The 19,232-nt window shown below is 43.6% G+C and overlaps 1 protein-coding gene across 1 annotated transcript in view; it reads left to right on the forward strand.

Annotated features, from left to right (window-relative positions):
- The window catches only part of FER1L6 (fer-1 like family member 6), a 120,591-nt gene that overhangs the window by 48,882 nt on the left and 52,477 nt on the right, over positions 1 to 19,232 (forward strand). The window contains exons 19-21 of the mRNA XM_004372991.1: positions 5,256 to 5,380; positions 8,803 to 8,937; positions 12,013 to 12,162. Coding sequence (XP_004373048.1) covers positions 5,256 to 5,380; positions 8,803 to 8,937; positions 12,013 to 12,162 — 410 coding nt within the window. The remainder of the gene's footprint in view (positions 1 to 5,255; positions 5,381 to 8,802; positions 8,938 to 12,012; positions 12,163 to 19,232) is intronic.

A 19,232-nucleotide genomic window follows, 5' to 3' on the forward strand; every position in this document is an offset into this window, starting at 1 on the left:
TTGTGAATAGTATCATGTTACATATCTCATGCAGCACCTACCTTTTTCCACTAAGCACCTTTTTGTTGAAATCCATCCATGTTGCCCTGCATACCTCTAATCAGTTGCTTCCTCCCTGACATCCTTCCTGCCTACTCCCCCAGTGATGGACACTCAGGTCCCCCAGCTGCCCATCACCATAGGTAACATTGCAATGAGCCACACTTACAGTAGTACTAGCATCTTCACAACCACTTCCCAAGGTCTTTCCACGTGCCTGGCACTGTTCTCAGCCCTTCAATCCTCAATATAACCCTATGAGATAGGAACTATTATTACCTTTATTTTAAAGATGAGGAAACAAAGGCACAGAGAGGTTTAATAACGCTGTACAGATTTGTGAGATATAAGCTTAGGAGTGGCATTGAGAGGCCACAGGATATGTGTACACTTAATTTGACTAAATAGACTTAGTCAAATCGGTGTGTGAGAGTTCCGGTATACCAGACCCATGTCAACACAAATACACACTGAACACTTCACAGTGGTCACATCTGGGAGAGTAAAGGGACGAAGAATGGGTAAGGGTGTATCTTAGTCATGTAGTACTGCTGAACACAAATAGCCCCAGTGGAAGGCTTTAACACAAATACCACCAGTGGACGGCTTTAACAAAGAGAAGTTCATTCTCTCACAGTTAGTAGGCTACAAGTCCAAATTCGGGGTGTCAGATCCAGGGGAAAGTTTTCTCCGTCGGCTCTGGAGGAAGGTCTGTGTCATCAATTTTCCCTTGATCTGGGAACATATCAGCGCAGGAACCTCAGGTCCAAAGGACGCACTCTGCTCCTGGCACTGTTTTCTTGGTGGTATGAGGTTCCCACGTGTCTCTGATCGCTTATCTTTTATATCTCAAAGAGATTGGCTTAAGACCTATCCAATCTTGTAGATGTCATCAGTATAACCTCATCATAGTGATAGAGTTTACAACACATAAGGAAATCACATCAGATTACACAATCATATAATACTGGGAATCATGACCCAGCCAAGTTGATACACACATTTTTTGGGGGACATAATTCAATCCATGACAGGGTGTAAAAGAGAATAAAGAAATATATAAAAGCAAGAGGGGTCCTGCAAGGGCCAATGATCATAAAGCACCATGAAACAAGAAATATGATTAACTCAATTCTTACTGGAGGTTTTCCAATGAACCCTGCTCTGATCTGACCTGCAGCCCCCTTTCTGCCTCCCTTCCTGTCAAACAGGTGTGCTTTCTCCTGCTTTTAACTCACTCACCACCACCACCACCCCCATGCCCTTTGCCTGTATCTTTTGCAGGACACTTAAATCCCTGGCCTCCTGTCAATGTGATTTGGATGCTTGTCTTATCTTGTCCTCTCCTGGGAGCTCATCAAGGGCAGCATCTGTGTCTTAGTTACCTCTGATTCCTTAGAATACAGAATTGTACATGGTACACAGTAGGGGCTTAAAATGACATTGGCTAGAAGAATGGATGAATGGATGACTCAAAATACTCATTGGCTTTATTGAAGTAAAAATCATTTGTGAAATAGCCCCTTTTACACACATACACCCACCACTCTTCTGTCAGTTTATTGTACTATGATGGGCTTGTGTGTGGCTATGATGCAACTGGTATTTCAAATACCACCGGCGTCACCCATGGTAGACAGGTTTCAGTGGAGCTCCCAGGCTAAGACAGACTAAGAAGAAGGAGCCTACCGTCTACTGAAAAAATTGGCTTGTGAAAACCTTATGGATAACAGCGCAACATTGTCTGATATAGTGCCGGAAGATTAGTCCCTCAGGTTGGAAGGCACTCAAAATACAGCTAGGGGAGAGCTGCCTCCTCAAAGTAGAGTTGACCTTAATGACGTGGATGGAGTCAAGCTTTCAGGACCTTCATTTGCTGATGTAGCATGACTTAAAATGAGAAGAAACAGCTGCAAACATCCATTAATAATTGGAACATGGAATACTAAGTATGATTCAGGAAAATTGGAAGCTGTCAAAAACGAAATGGAACACATAAAGATCAATATCCTAGGCATTAGTGAGCCGAAATGGACTGGTATTGGCCATTTTGAATCAAACAATCATATGGTCTACTATGCCAGGAATGACAAATTGAAAAGGAACAACATCACATTCATCATCCAAAAGAATATTTCAAGATCTATCCTGAAGTACAACGCTGTCTATGATAAGATGATATCCATACACCTACAGAGAAGACCAGTTAATACAACTATTTTCAAATTTATGCACCAAACACTAATGCCGAAGATGAAGAAATTGAAGATTTTTACCAACTTCTGCTGTCTGAAATGGATTAAACACACAATCAAGATCCATTGATAATTATTGTTGATTGGAATGCTAAGGTTGGAAACAAAGAAGGATTGGTAGTTGGAAAATATGACCTTGGTGATAGAAACAGCGCCAGAGATCCGAGATTGCATGACAGAATTTTGCAAGACCAACGACGTATTCACTGAAAATGTCTTTTTCCAACAACGTAAGCAGCAACTATACACGTTGACCCTGCCAGGTGGAATACACAGGAATCAAAACGACTACATCTAAGGAAAGAGACAATGGAGAAGCTCAATATCATTAGTCAGTACATGACCAAGGGCCAATTGTGGAATAGACTATCAACCGCTCATATGCAAGTTCAAGTTGAAGCTGAAGAAAGTTAAAACAAATCCACAAGAGCCAAAGTACAACCTTGAGTGTATCCCACCTGAATTTAGAGACTGTTGCAAGAGCAGATTTGACTCATTGAACACTAATGACCAAACACCAGATGAGTTGTGGGACGTCAACAAGCACATCATACATGAAGAAAGCAAAAGGTCGTTAAAAAGACAGGAAAGAAAGAAAAGACAAAAATGGATATCTGAAGAGACTCTGAAAGTTACTCTTGAATGTAGACTAGCTAAAGTGAACTAAAGAAATGATGAACTAAAAGAGCTGAACAGAAGATTTCAAAGAATAGCTCGAGAAGACAAAGTAAAGTCTTATAATGAAATGTGCAAAGACCTGGAGGTAGAAAACCAAAAGGGAAGAATGTGCTCAGCATGTCTCAAGCTGAAAGAACTGAAGAAAAAATTCAGGTCTCGAGTTGCAATATTGAAGGATTCTATGGGCAAAAAATTGAATGATGCAGAAAGCATCAAAAGAAGATGGAAGGAATGCATAGAGCCACTGTGCCAAAAAGAATTGGTTGATGCCCAACCATTTCAGGAGGTAGCATACAATCAAGAGCTGATGGTACTGAAGGAAGAAGTCCAGGCTGCACTGAAGGCACTGGTGAAAAACAAGACTCCAGGAACTGACAGAATACCAATTGAAATGTTTCAACAAACAGGTGCAATGCTGGAAGTGCTCGCTCGTCTTTGTCAAGAAATTTGGAAGACAGTTATCTGGCCAGCTGACTGAAAGAGATCCCTATTTGTGCCCGTTTGAAAGAAAGGTGATCCAATGGAATGCGGAAATTATTGAACAATGTCATTAACATCACATGCAAATAAAATTATGCTGAATATAATTAAAAAACAGTTGCAGCAGTACATTGACAGGGAACTGCCGGAAATTCAAGCCAGATTCAGAAGAGGACGTGGAACGAAGAATATCATTGCTGATGTCAGCCTGATCTTGGCTGAAAGCACAGAATACCAGAAAGATGTTTTCTTATGTTTTATTGACTATGTGAAAGTATTTGACTGTGTGGATCAAAACAAATTATGGATAACATTGCAAAGAATGGGAATTTCAGAACACTTCATTGTGCTCATGTGGAACCTGTAGATAGACCAAGAGGCAGTTGTTCGAACAGAACAAGGGGATACTGTGGGATTTAAAATCAAGAAAGGTGTGAGTCAGGGATGTGTCCTTTCACCATACTGATTCAATCTGTATACTGAGCAAATAAACTGAGAAGCTGGACTATATGAAGAAGAACAGGGCATCAGAATTGGTGGAAGACTCATTAACAACTTGCGTTACGCAGATGACACAACCTTGCTTGCTGAAAGTGAAGAGGACTTGAAGCACTTACTGATGAAGATCAAAGATTACAGCCTTCAGTATGGATTACACCTCAACATAAAGAAAGCAAAAATCCTCACAACTGGACCAATAAGCAACATCATGATAAATGGAGAAAAGATTGACATTGTCAAGGATTTCATTTTACTTGGATCCACAGTCAATGCCTATGGAAGCAGCAGTCAAGAAATCAAATGACATACTGCATTGGGCAAATCTGCTGCAAAAGATCTCTTTAAAGTGTTAAAAAACAAAGGTGTCACTTTGAGGACTAAGGTGCACCTGACCCAAGTCATGGTATTTTCAATCACCTTATATGCATGTGAAAGCTTGACAGTGAATAAGAAAGATGGAAGAAGAATTGATACCTTTGAATTATGGTCTTGGCAAAAATATTGAATACAGCATGGACTGCCAGCAGAATGGACAAATCTGTCTTGGAATAAGCACAGCCAGAATGCTCCTTAGAAGCGAGGACAGTGAGGATTCATCTCACATACTTCGGACATATTATTAGGAGGGACCAGTCCCCAGAGAAGAACATCATGTTTGGTAAAGTCGAGTCAGTGTAAAAGAAGAAGACCCTCAACAAGGGGGGTTGACACAGGGGCTGCAACAATGCACTTAAACACAGCAAAGATTTTGCGGACGGCACAGGATCGGACAGTGTTTCACTCTGTCGTGCGTGGTGTTGCTATAAGTCAGAACTTGACGCACCTAACAACAACACACACACACACACACACACACACACTCACACTTGCACTAGTGGAAACAGGAGAGAGACACTGAATTATTGGGAGGAAAACAGAGTATTTTAGAAAGAGAAGTAGATTCTGGAATCAGACAGAAATGAGTCCAAATCCAGGCTCTGGCATTTATCAATCCTGCAAACCTTTTTGTTTGCCATTTTCCTCATCTGAAAATGGGGATGATCACATTTACTTCACAGGGTTGTTGTGAGGATTAAAACACACACTGTGGTGAAAGCCCAAGGAGAATGCCTAGCTCACAGGAGGGACCCCTTAATTGTCAGCCATGGCCCCTTACTTCACCACTTCCATTTCCCTCTAGAGGAGGGAGCTGCTCTGGTCTCCTTGATCTATGTCTGGACACACCCACAGACACACACAGACTCACCTTTACACATCGTGAAAAGTCCAGTAACGCTGCTCCTTTTCATTATTTGTCCACAGGCCAGCATCTCTTTCAGCTGAGAGCTCACATGTATCAGGCCCGGGGCCTCATCGCAGCTGACAGCAATGGACTTTCCGACCCCTTTGCCAAAGTCACCTTCCTTTCCCACTGCCAGACCACAAAGGTAACCAGGGCAGCCGAGTTGGCCTTCCTCCCCGCTGCACGCATGGATGTGCGCAGAGGCAGGGAAAACATAGAGGGGCACGTAGGCCAGTACCTGTCTCTGGGGCCTGTAGATGTGCAAGGTATGACTAAGGTGGGAAGATTTATTGTTCCCCTGCGATCCATTATCCAGTGGCAAAGGGAGCAAGAGCCCAAGGCCAAGGAAGGTTGGGAGGGAAACAGATGAGGAAGAACAAAGGGGTCTGGCACTGCTGAGTCCCTGCTGAAGTGCCAGGCCCAACGCCAAGTACAGTGGGGAGTGAACAACAAGAACACATACACAGAGGACACTCATGAGGCTCATGGCCCGATCGTTGTTGAGGACCCTTGGTGGGGAGGAAAGTCAGAAAGCCCTAGACTTTGCACGGTAGCTTTGCACTTACCAGCTGGGGTCTTTGAGCACTTTTACCGCCTCTGCACTGCAATGTTCCCCTCTTCTGGAATGCACTACTTTGTATGTTTGTTGGGGATTAAAGGAGGTAGGTCAGACAGTGTATGTTTCCTCCATGCTTTCCTCCTTTCCTGTGTACCTGGTGCTGAAATGTGAAAGGGTCTCCAGTCAGCAAAAGTCCCGTGTGATGCTTTTTTCATTAGGTCATGTTCTCTCAGGATTTACTCTGTTCTCTGAGGATTCTCTGTCTGAGAGGGCTAGTCCTGCAAATTAGTCCTTTACAAAGCAACTTAGTGGTTCAAGATATTTCAAAGAGGGGAATCCAGTTATTCCAGAGGCCACTGAGGGCATGGGACTTAGAAATCTTGTGGCAACGGAAGGATGAAGGGAAAGGGAGAAAGTTCCTAAAGAGAAAGGCTTTGGAGGTAGAAGGGGAGAGGGAAAAAGGGGCTAAGAGGAAGTACTAGAGGAGAAGGAGAGGGATCTTAGAGGGTGGGAAGTGCGAACCCGAGATGCCAAACAATCAGATTGATACTTAGTTCTGAGGATGGTGGTGGTGTCTTGTCAGACAAGATTACCCCAGTGCACTAGGCTAGTGTGTAGTAAATGTTTACTCATTTATAAGAGAGTGTAGGTGGGTGGAGTGGGAGGGGCAACAAGCACTTATTGAGCACCTACTATGTGCCGGGCACTTAGTACACTTTATCTAAGCTAACCATCATAGCAACTCTACAAGGCAAGTGCTATTCCCATTTAAGTGAAGGAAACTAAAGTTGGGAGAGGTTAAATCACCTGTCCAAATTGGAGATACAGAGGGCGATGAGACCTAGCGCCAATCAGGGCTGGATTACCCAATAAGCAAGGGACACACGGGCCCAATTGTGCCTTCCCACCAACCTGCAGTGCACAGTTTCACCTGTCCCCCACCATGTCAAAGATGTGGTGAAACACATGTGAAATGACTCACCACAGATTAGCAAGTAAACACAATTAAGCCCATGCGTACCTTGCTCAGTGCAAGCGGGTGCATATCATGCTTACTGGTTAATCCGCCCCTGGTTCACTTCAGTGGTTATCTGCCTCTAAAGCCGTGCTGTGTCCATGATCTCTCACTCCCTGTTAAAGTGTTAACTAAGTGTTCTCATAACCTCCCAAATAATGTCATTTAACACAGCTACCATGCATAACTCCTTAAGGAAGCCCTTAAGAAATGAGGTGAACCATGGGCACTTGGCAGAGAAGTGGGAGAATGTATTTTTGGTTGGATGAGCCTTCAACATTTCTCAAAGGTGGTCCTTCTACTACCAACTCTGAGGACAGATCAACACCTACTCATTCATTCATGCTAATATTTGTTGAGTACCTTCTACATTTGGGAATCTGGGTTAGTGCCTAATACTGTGCTTAGCACCTTGTAGGTCTTGAATAAATATGTGTTGAATTAATGAATGAGTGAATGGATGGATGGATGGGTGGATGGATGGATGGATGGATGGGTGGATGGATGGATGGATGGATGGATGGATGGATGGGTGGGTGCTGGCCTCTGGAAGCTTATTGAGTGGTATCTTACAGTCAAAAGTGTCAAAGAAGCCATCAAAATATTTCCTCAGGAAAGACGCTGTGAAGATCATAAAACTGCTTTGGTTTCACACCTGTCAGGTGCATGCCGCTAAAGTGATCACATTTCTGTTTTTAAAAACAACATAAAATATGCAGTTTTTTTGTGACATCAGTCACTGACACGGGCGACTTTGCATTGCACTCCATAACTTCTGTTTTTAGGTCTGTTGGAGTCATTCTACCCCTGGCAGGAAAGTGACTCTCTGAAATTTTAGGTTGAGAGAGTTGAATGAATAAGGGATGATGAATACACTTCATTGTTTCCCAGGCATAAGATACTTTGAAAGCAGGAAGGAAAGGACAGTGTGAAAGCACAAAGTATTTCTATGACTCACAAAAGCAAAAGCAATAAAAATATTCTTTTGTTACAGCAGAGCAAATGATCTAATGACGGGAGTAGAGATGATTCAATGTAAAACTCCTCTGAGATGATGGCAGTTTTATTCGGGCTTTGGAGTCTGGGGAATTAGTCCAGCCCAGGGCTTTCTCTGATGCCTCCTGGAGGGAACAGCAAGAGGTCAGGGTGCAGGTCAGAGGTGCTGTGGAAGTTTCCCAAGGACCCAGAAGCCACTGTGGTGTGTTGACCTGTGAAAGCTCCATTTGCCAGCACAGCCAGGGAGAGACAGAAACGTGATTGGGGCCTGTAGGGCTGACCCACCTCTCTCCAGGACTGGCCTCACGTGCTAATAGTGCAGCTTCTGCTCAGCCGCAGAGTCCTCCCACCCTGCAAACCACCTCTGCCTTTGGCTCTGTAAAACTGGCATGGCTGCAAACATCCAATTAAACAGAGGAGAGGAAACAAGCCCAGATATACCCTTCTTTCCAAAGGCACCAGGTAGCCCTGGTGGAGCAGTGGTTAAGCACTTGGCTGCTAACTGAAAGGTTGGCAGTTCGAACCCACCAGCCGCTCCAAGGGAGAAAGATGTGGGAGTCTGCTTCTGCTTCTGCAAAGATTACAGCCTTGGAAACCCTATGGGGCAGTTCTACTCCTATAGGGTCCTATAGGGTCACTATGAGTTGGAATCCACTTGACGGCAATGGGTTAGTATTACCATCACAGCACTATTGTGAGGTTGAATAGTTATGGAGTCGAAATTATGTATGTAAGTAGGCTGCTAAATATTGTAGGGGCTTGTTCATGAAACTTATTAAGAATATAAGTTCCCTGCGGGCGGGGAATCTTTGTATCCCTTAGCATCTAACACACAGTAGTGGCTCAGTATATATTGTTGCTTGAACGTTGAATGAATAAGGGTTAATGACGATGATGTGTTCTCTTTGCCCTCCATAATTAAATGTTGAATACACCCCAGAACCCACCTACAACCAACTGAATGATCTTTTGCTTTGCTCTCGGTCCCACCTTCCAGGTGATTTCCGAGACTCTCTCCCCAACCTGGAACCAGATGCTGCTGTTCAATGACATAGTGCTGCACGGAGACCAGAAGGAGCTGGTGGACTCCCCACCCTTAGTGGTGGTGGAGCTCTACGACAGTGACGCAGTGGTGAGGGTCCTGGGGCAGTGCTCACTGTACCATATTGAGAACATCACAATGAGCTGACTTACTTTATTTAACTGGCCTATGACTAGTCAGAATGCTGGATGTACCTGGGGGCAAACCTGGCCTAGGAAATGATGATGTCCAGAACCAGGAAGATTTGTAAGGTCATTTGTTGTACTAAAGATGAGATTAGATTTTTCTTTAAATTGCAATTAAAATAGGACCTGGTTTACAAAACTTGAGTCAGCACATACTTCTTCAGGAATATGATACTTGTATAAAGCACCCTGGAGTCCCTGGGTGGTGCAAATGGTTAATGTGCTCGTCTGCTGTGTTAGTCATCTAATGCTGCTATAACAGAAATACCACAAGTATGATTTTAACAAAGAGAAATTTATTATCTCACAGTCTAGGAGGCTAGAAGTCCAAATTCAGGGTGCCAGTTCCAGGGGAAGGCTTTCTTTCTCTGTTGGCTCTGGAGGAAGGTCCTTGTCATTAATCTTCCCCTGGTCTAGGAGCTTCTCAGCGCAGGGACCCTGGGTCCAAAGGACACGCTATGCTACTGGTGCTTCTTTCTCGGTGGTATGAGGTCCCCATGTCTCTCACTTCTCTCTTTTATATCTCAAAAGAGATTGGCTTAAGACACAATCTAACCTTGTAGATTGAGTCCTGCCTCATTAACATAATTGCCACTAATTCCATCTCGTTAACATCTTAGAGACAGGATTTACAACACACAGGAAAATCACATCAGATGACAAAATGATGGACAATCACACAATACTGGGAATCATAGCCTAGCCAAATTGATACAGATGTTTTTGGAGGACACAATTCAATCCATGACATTTGCTAATGGAAAGGTTGGAATTTCGAATTGACCCAGAGGCACTTTGGAAGAAAGGCCTGATGATCTACTTCCAAAACATTAGTCATTAAAAACCCTGTGGAGCATAGTTCTACTCTGACATACCGGCGTCATCATGAGTCTGAATTGACTTGATGGCAACTTTTTTTTTTTTTAATAAAGCAACCTATAGCTGTACTTATACCCTCCTCCACCCGCCTCCAGTTAGTCCCATGCCCTATTGCTGTTTAATAAAATGGTCTATGCCTTTTGGAAACAGGAGGTTTTTACTGATCTAGCCTGGCTGAAAAGATACAGATGGGTGTTGTCAGTGACTCGGCTTTTATAACCAGGTTTTTTTCTCGGTTGTTGCTTCCAAGCTCTGCAGGGACACATTCATCTCTGTTATGAGGGAAACCAAACTACTTCCTTTGCAAGATGTCTGTGTTCTGAAATCTTGGGTAGATTCAATAGCTTACGAGAGGATTGTTTTTTTTTTTTTTTTAATAATCACAAAGACAAACAGTCTTCTTTTTTTAATTAAAAAAGACAAAGGAACAGCAACAGTTTCTTTTATTTGCTATCTCTACCTCCTCAAGAGGTGCGGAAGCACAAAATATTTTCAGTACAACAGTTTTCCCAAGAAGCTTTCTGGCAGCCCACGCTTCCATCCAAGATCAGGAGGGAATTAGGATGTAAGAATCATAGGTGAGTAGGGACTATAGAGACATAAAGCCCACCTCTTGCTTCCTGGAAGAGGAAACAGAGACCCAGAGAGGTCAAATGCCTTGTTCAAAGTCACAGCTAGCTGGAGGCAGAGCTAGGACTCAAACCCAGGTTTCCCGTGCCCACCGTTTCCTGTGTGTGTGGATGTGGCTGGTATGGCTGTGTCCCCTTATAAGGAGGACACTGGTTCTCCATGTCACTCCCCCTCTCTGGGCTGTAAATTGGAGCTAGATATACTTATGGAATATATACTTATGGAATCTGATTTCTATTGTTCTGTATGTAGTATAGATTTTCTGTAGAGAAGACCACAAAATAAGTGCCATTCCAAATTTGTTCCTAACAACATGCCTCTGATCCTAAGTGTTTATTTTTTATTTGAAAACCAATAACAGCAATCAAGCATCTTTGAAAGCACCTGCTAAGCCAACAGACTTCTGGATGGATTTCCCTTTGTTGCCTCTTTGCTTTCCAGACCCCCTTCTAGATCTCCATTCAGTAATGGCCTTCTCGAGTCCCACCCCAAGCTAAACCCTTCACAGAAAAATCAAGCGTACTTTCTTGAATTTAAAGGGAAATGTAGGAGAGAAAGAAAATACGGAAGATTTGTTCTTTGCTCATAGAGATACATGTAGACACACAAAAGATCCTGTTCACACCTGTTGGCTGCAGCTACACTGGAACCACACTGTTATGATGATGATCAGATTATTAGACTCTAACTCTGCCAGACCATACTTCCAGTCTAGAACGTTCTCTCATTAGGGCCTGCTGGTTCTGTAGGAAAAGAGATACCGCTGTCTTAGTTACCTGGTGAAGCTGTAGCACAAGTACCACAAGTGGGTAGCTTTGAAGAACAGAAACTTATTTTCTCACAGTTCAGGAGGCTAGAGGTCCGAATTCAGGGTGTAGCTTTAGGAAGAGGTCCTTCCTTGTCTATTTCAGCTTCTAGTAACCAGAAATCCTTGGAATTCCTGGGCTTGTAGATTCATCTCTCTCTCTCGTCATCAGATAGTGTCTTTCCTCCCCCTGTGTCTGCATGTGTCTCTGTGTCAATGCTGCTCTTTATACAACTCAGAAGTGATTAGGTTTAGGATCCACCTACGCTGGTATAATCTCAACTGACTGAGTACATTAGAGTAGATTGTATTATGGAAGGTGATTACGTTACATTAAAATAGATTACACCTGCAGGCATAGAAGTTAGGGTTCCAGCACACATTTTAGGGGGACACAATTCAATCCATAACACCCTCTAAGATAACCTTAGGCCAGGAAGCCCCTAGGATGACCCTCTTAGAGTTTTCCCTGGGAGACTGAATGGATTCCACTGCTCCTCAAGCCAGTGCAAAGGGACAAGAAGAGGTTGGCAGAGGAAGAGAATGAGACAGTGGGCAAGAGGGGCGCTCTGATGCGAGAAGATTATTTGCAAAATTGCACTCATAGGGGTCAGAATCAGGAAGGTAACAATCAGGGGACAAAAATTCATTTCTCTTCTGCCTTAGGGGAAGCCAGAATACTTGGGTGCCACGGTGGCTGCTCCTGTTGTGAAGCTGGCTGACCAGGACTATGAGCCGCCCCAGTTGAGCTATCACCCCATCTTTTGTGGGAACCTCCCCGGAGGGGACCTCCTTGCCGTATTTGAGCTTCTGGAGGTAAGTGAACCAGAAGTGACATCTATACTAGATGTCTGTCCAGTCTGTTTGGTGAGAGATGTGACCTCTCCGGAAGTGCCTCTTTAATGAAAGCTGTACCTGGCCCCTCCATGCTATCCTGTGTCTGGAAGTGTCTTCTTCTGGGGACCTGGGAGGTGCCCAACTCAGGTGACATGGGCTCTTCCCAGAACCCTGGGCTACAAGTCAGAGTCCCAGTATGAAAGAGCCCTGTGGATTTGGCAAACTATGTCTGAGGAGCGAAAAGTGCACGTCCTCAAGCTCCGTACAGACTGAGAGGACATGAAAGAGGCAGGCAGCAAACATTTGTGGACACTTACCATGCGCCTTGAGCCCTGTTAGCTGCCTCTCCCACAGCCCTGCTGAGGTAGGTATTATCATTCCCATTTTACAGAGAACAGCCTGAGGATTAATGGGATCGACTGTTTTACCTCAGCATGCAGCTAGGTAATGGATGAGCTGGGAGTTGAACTTAGGTCTTTAAAGCCCTCTACTCCTTCCACAGAGTCCCTAGTTGGTGCAAACTGTTAACACGCTCAGCTGCTAACTGAAAGGTTGGAGGTTCGAGTCCACCCAGAGGCACTTTGGCAGAAAGCCCTAGTGATCTACTTCTGAAAAAACAGCCATTGAAAACTCTATGGAGCACAGTTCTACTCTGACACCCATGGGGTCACCATGAGTCAGAATTGACTCAATGGCAACTAGTAGTAGCAACTCCTTCCACTGTCTCACACAGTTTCCCAAAGACAAAGCGCACTTAGTCCTCCTCAACGACCGAGGGGAATTTTTGAACACAGTGTCAGGGAAGGCTTTTTCGGAAAGCAGGAGGCAGGATACCTGGGAAGGAAATCTGAGACCCTCAAGTCGGGCTGTCCATAGAGGACCAAATGGGACATGGAGAGAACCTGGAAAAGAAGTGACCAGGGGTATCTATATCTGTCTGCCAGGGAGAGGTGTCTCTCCCTGACCATCCATTCCCTGAGGTGTCAGGAGGAAAGCTGGCACTTTACCTTTGGGGCAGACCTATCCCTCTATAGGTATGCCTGGTTTTCAGAAATCCCAATTTTTAAAAAAAATCTCACTTGGTAGAGAAATTAGAAGGTGCTAGCGTTGAAACTCATGGGTATGGATCTCAGTTGATTCTTGTTATTTGCAGAAGGTATTCTCTATAAAGTTGCTACCAACACTGAAATAGTGGGCATTGAATCATTCATTGCTCTAGGGGAGATATCGGGTTAGGTTCCTGCCAGCCTCTCTCTGCTCACATTTTCTGCAACTGATGTCAATACATAGCCTTGTTTTACGGGTGTTTCTGTTTCAAGACACCTTATTTAATACATGTTGTTGGTTCATTAACATTGAACCCATGGCCAACAGCACTATAACTCATGTCTGAATGAAGCTTATCTAACCCACGTATTGTCTGTGTAAGGGACATCACAGTCTTCTTGCTACAGAGTACTTCAGCACTATGCTTGGGGGCATTTTAAACAGCAAAACCACTAACAAATAGTACAAACATGCAAAAAATGTGACACTAAATAGACCGTGAAAAGGACATTTGTTTATAGTCTGAGAGCTGAAACAAGAAGGCAGAGCGTAGCCTCGTTCGACCTCAGCTGGGAACATGCGCATTGGGTGACTCAGATTTTTCACCACTCTGCTCATTATGGTGGAAGCATGATTACATACAAAATCTCCTGCCAACCCAAACTCTCCACAAAAGTAGAGGAGAAAGAAAACAGTTCTATCACTGATTAAGCAGTAAACAGGATGTGATGCACATCACAAGCAAACTGCTAGCTTGAGTGCAAAGAAAGAAAAGACTTTTCTCCTTTTATATAGCCAAGCAGATGCAACCCATTCCTACAGGTTATCAAGATACATGATAACTACTTCTCAAGTAAGAGGACTTAATGGCACCATTTGTCATATACTTACACACACACAAAAAAAAATGTTGTCCCATCAAGTCAATTCCCACTCATAGCACCCCTATAGGACAGAGTAGAACTGTCTCATGGGGTTTCCAAGGAGCAGCTGGTAGATTTCAACTACCAACCTTTTGGTTAGCAGCCAAGCTCTTAACCACTATGCCACCAGGGCTCGTTGTCAAATATAGTTCATCCTAAACTTACCCAGTAATTGGGAGAACCATCTGTGTTTGCTGATTGCCTTTATCCAAAGAAAGAAGTTAATTCCTTCTATCTTTATTACCGGAGGTAGGTTTGCAACTTGGAGCCAGGCGCCAGCTGAGATCAGGCTCCTTTGCTCCAAGGAAGCTGGAACACAGGGACGGGCTCTTCCTTGATTGATTACATTTAAAAAGATGGCTTCCAAGTCCTTGAGGAAATATTCCTGGGTTGTAAAATTGGCAAGAGGCTTATTTAGCCTTTTAAAAGATTTACATATATTTCCAAGAAGCAGAGAAAGAACTTACAAGCTTTCTAAAGTAAATGCGCTAAGAAAAGGGAAGGGGGGGCGAAGCTTCTTCCCCTTTTTTCAACAGGGAGAATTAAGCCTCTCTCTGTTTTTTCTTTTTTACTTTGAATTCCTACTTGCCCTTTCTGCATTTCTGTGAATGACAAGGAAAGTGTCTCGAGTATTGATTTTAGGGCTGACGGTTAATTTTAATGAGTAAGTGTATTCGAAAACACGGAATCTGCAATTGTGAGGATCGAGGATACTAGCTATGCGACCTTGGGCAAGTTAGTTAATTTCTTTGTCTCACCTACAAAGTGGGGGTGATAGTAACTATATTTGACAACGAGCCCTGGTGGCATAGTGGTTAAGAGCTTGGCTGCTAACCAAAAGGTTGGTAGTTCAAATCTACCAGCTGCTCCTTGGAAACCCTATGGGGCAGTTCTACTCTGTCCTATAGGGGTGCTGTGAGTGGGAATTGACTGGCATGGAATTAATACTCAACAAATACTGCCTATTTTATTATTATTATTATTATGCTAGAGAATATTACAGCAAGATGTCTAGGCCCACCTGTTTATTTTAGGTGAAGAAATTGAGTCTGGTAGAAAGGTATTGGCTTGCTTAATACGGCAGGGCAGAGCCCAGAATCCAGGGCTTCCGATCTCTATTGTAGCTAGAGAGCTTAATGATGAAGCGACCAACTTTGGGTTCAGACACACTTGTATTCAAATCCAAACTCTGCCGACATCTGCAGACCAGAAGCTGCACATGACAGCCGTGATGAGTTTGGAGCCCATCTTATCAAAAGCTTTGGTTGCGTCTGGTCTGAGCGCCACGTAAGGAAGAACTTCGAAAATCTGGAATGACTGCCCTGGAGAGAGAGAGCAAACTCTTTGGGTGGAACTGAAGTTGGGTGAACACTTGGAGGGATAGTGAAGCAGGGACTGAAGCATTGGCTGAAGGCTGTTGTTGATGATGGGTGCCGTCAAGTCATTCCAACTCATACCTACCCTGTGTACAACAGAACGAGACACTGCCCAGTCCTGCGCCATCTTCACAATTGTTATGCTTAAGGCCACTGTTGCAGCCGCTATGTCTATCCATCTTGTTAAGGGTCTTTCTCTTTTTCGCTGGCTCGAGGCTAGGACTGGAAAAATCTATGCCTTTAAAAACCTGAGACTCTGAGAGCCTAGTGTGTTAAAAGAAAAATTCAGTCTATGATAAAATTTTGGTGATTTTATTCGCGCACACAATGATTCATGAACCGGGCAGCATCCACATGGAAAGTGGGAAGGGGCTCCAGAGACAGAAGAGTCAAGGGTTTCTAGAGCAGGAACAAGGACGTTAAAGACTTAATTAAGGTTTAACATTTGTAAATATAACGGATGTCCACATAACATATAGTCATAAATGCTGGCGGTTGGTGATCTTGAGGTCTCCTATCAGCAATCCCGAAGACGACCTAAGGAGTTGTTACTTTAGGCGTAGAACACATTGTGGGTCACAGGGACCCATAAACCTGAGGTCTGTTAGTTAGTTATTTAAGTGTTTGGGACAGTTTCAATTTTTCAACTATTAGGATCCAGCAAGTCTGGAGGGCATAAATTTTTATTTTTAAAAGTGTGATAAACCAAGAAAAATTCTAATAGAACCAGCTCTGTCCAAATACTTCTGTGTCACATAGAAATACAGACTTTGCAGGCTGGAAGTAACCTTCAAAATCATCTAGTCGAGTCTTTCCTAAAGGGAGAGTCCAAGTGATTTTAGGCTGTAAATGAGTTATTTTAGGTCAAACCGAAGTAGAGCTTTAAATAACATTGAATCAATATGGAGGGAGTTTTAACTGCTTCTAGGAGAAAGTCTAGGAGTAAGTTTGACGCTTATCTATCTACAGCACCTCTCGTAATTGCCTCCTCCTTTTTTAAGAAAGAGCACAGGCTTCGGCCTCAGTGTCTCCAGAAAAGATCAATAGCTAGTTAGCTGTGAATAACATTGTTTTGCTTTCATTGCTTTTCTTTTTTAGGTTACTTCCCATTCGTGGAAAGTGGTACATGTTTTACCTAAAAAACCAAAACCAAACCTGTTGCCGTCAAGTTGATTCCAACTCATTAGCTACATAAAATTTCTTTTTTAAAAACAAAGCTGTATCTAATAAAAATCACTGAGTAATAGTATAGTTGGTAAAGATGGCAGAAGAATGGCTAGCTTGGGAAAACTTGATCTAGTCCAACATGTGGGAAAGCTGCTCTTTTCTCTACACTAAGCTGCCTTAGAGGCAATGGTGGTTCAATGGTAGAATTCTCACCTTCCATGCAGGGAGCCTGGGTTCTATTCCTGGCCAATGCACCTCATGTGCAGCCACTACCCAAAGTCAGTAGAGGCTTGCACGGTGCTGTCATGCTGAACAGGTTTCAGTGAAGCTTCCAGGCTAAGAAGGACTAGGAAGAAAGGCCAATGAAAACCCTATGGATCACAATGGTCCGATCACTGATCACGGGGATGGCGCAGGAATGGGAAACCTTTCATTCTGTTGTGCATGGGGCGGACATGAGTCGGTGGCCAACTTGATGGCAGGTAACAAAAAAAGCCTTAAGTGCCCTGGGCCTCAGCCACCTTATCTGTCAGTGAGGGGCTGGATGGGTTGGTGGCTACAGGCTCTCTGAGAGTTTAGCTCTCACGGTCTCATGGTCCCACCCCAATCCTCTTTCCTTGAGAGGCTGAGATATACCAAAGCAAGACCCTGCTGCTTTCTGACAGGTGACTTAATAGAGGAAGCATTGTCAGAGGTAAGTGGTCTAAGAGATACAATTCATTAGAGTTTCATTAGGACTTCTTCTCGTTTGATTACTTCTTCAAAAAATAATTTGATCGTCAGCGTGACTGCCTTAGTGTGTGGATCTCGTACATGCTGAGAAGACGTGGTTGAAAAATGCCTTCATTTACTACCAGGTGCTTTCAGTTTTCATCTGTGGATGTCTTCCTGCAGCCTCTCCATCACTGAAATGCTTCCCTATCTCAGAAGGAGGATTTAGGATCTTGGTTCTTCTATGTCCCTGACTGAATTCATTATCTCCATTTCCCTCCTCTACCTAAGCTAGCTCCTCACCTGTCCTCTCAATCCTAGTTCATAGCCCTACATAGCTTGAAAACTCGGGATCAGTCTTAATTCTTCACACTGCATCTATATCCACAGCCAGCCCATCCTGTTGATTGTTCCTTGAAAGGGTCCCATTTTCTCCATTCTCTTGGGGTCTTTGTTTCTCATCTGAAGGTTACATTGGCCTCTTTGCTGGTCTCCTAGACTCCTATCCCTTTACTGTTCACTTCATCCTCCACATTTCAGCCAGAGTGACCTTCCAGAACACATGTAGGACCCTACCATTCTCCTCTTCAAAAATCATCAATGGCTCCCAGTTACTTATCTACATGAACATTTCCCAGTCTGTTTCTTGGAACACCAAATTGTTGCCATTGAGTCAATTCTGATGCATGGCGACCCCACATGTTACAGAGTAGAACTGATTCATAGAGTTTTCGTGACTATAATCTTTATGGGAGGAGTCCTGGTGGCACAGTGGTTAAAGTGCTCAGCTGCTAACCGAAAGGTTGGCTGTTCAAACCCACCAGCTTCTTCGTGGGAGAAAGATGTGACAGTCTGCTTTTGTAAAGATTTACAGCCTTGGAAACTATATGGGACAGTTCTACTCTGTCCTGTAGAGTCACTACGAGTTGGAATCTACTCAACGGCAGTGGGTTTTGGTTTGGTTCTTCCACTGGGCAACAAGGAGACCAGTGTGGCTGGAGTGAGTAAGCAAGGGGGAGAGAGCAGGAAATGAGATCAGAGGTACAAGATCACATGGATTCTTGGAATTCCCATTGGGTCTGTTTCTTTGGTTTGTTGTTTCTCTCTCTCTCTCTTATTTTAATCACATTGTCTTATCTTCTTGCATGCCTGATTATATTTTATTGCATGCTAGACATAGTATATAAGAAAATATGTAGAGAAAATTTGAGCTTAGGCTAATATTTTTCTCCTCAAAAAAAAAAAAAATGCCTTCAAGTTGATTCCAACTCATAGTGAACCTTTCCAAGGAGCGCCTGGTGGATTCAAACTGCTGACCTGTTGGTTAGCAGCCAGACTCTTAACCAGTACGCCACCAGGGTTTCATTTGCTTCTAAGATAGCATGTAGGGCACTAGCAACCTGGATCATCTGAATCCAGTTGAAGATTGAGATGATTTGATGTTGGGCTTTAATCTTTGCAAGAGTCATCCCATTTCCAGTTCATCCCTACTCCTAGGGAACTTCCTGTGTTCCATAAAGTATGCTAAGTGCTTTGCATGCCATGTCCCAGCATTTCCTCATAAGAACCCTGTGAGATAGCTATCATTACCTTCATTTTCCAAATGATGGAACTGAGACTCAGAGACACAGATTAACTTTTACAAGTCCACACAGCTAGTAAGTGATGGAGCCCAGGCCCAGTCCCTAACCACTGAGCTGAGTAAGAGGTATAATACAAGTGTAGTTAATGGGCTGAGGGGGGCAGAGAAAGGAGGTAGGTGGTATGGTTTCCTAGTGCTGCTATAACAGAAATACGGGCTAGGAGTTACAATACATATTTTGGG

This window comes from Trichechus manatus, unplaced genomic scaffold (assembly GCF_000243295.1).
Source record: "Trichechus manatus latirostris isolate Lorelei unplaced genomic scaffold, TriManLat1.0 scaffold00022, whole genome shotgun sequence".
NCBI classification, from domain to species: Eukaryota; Metazoa; Chordata; class Mammalia; order Sirenia; family Trichechidae; genus Trichechus; species Trichechus manatus.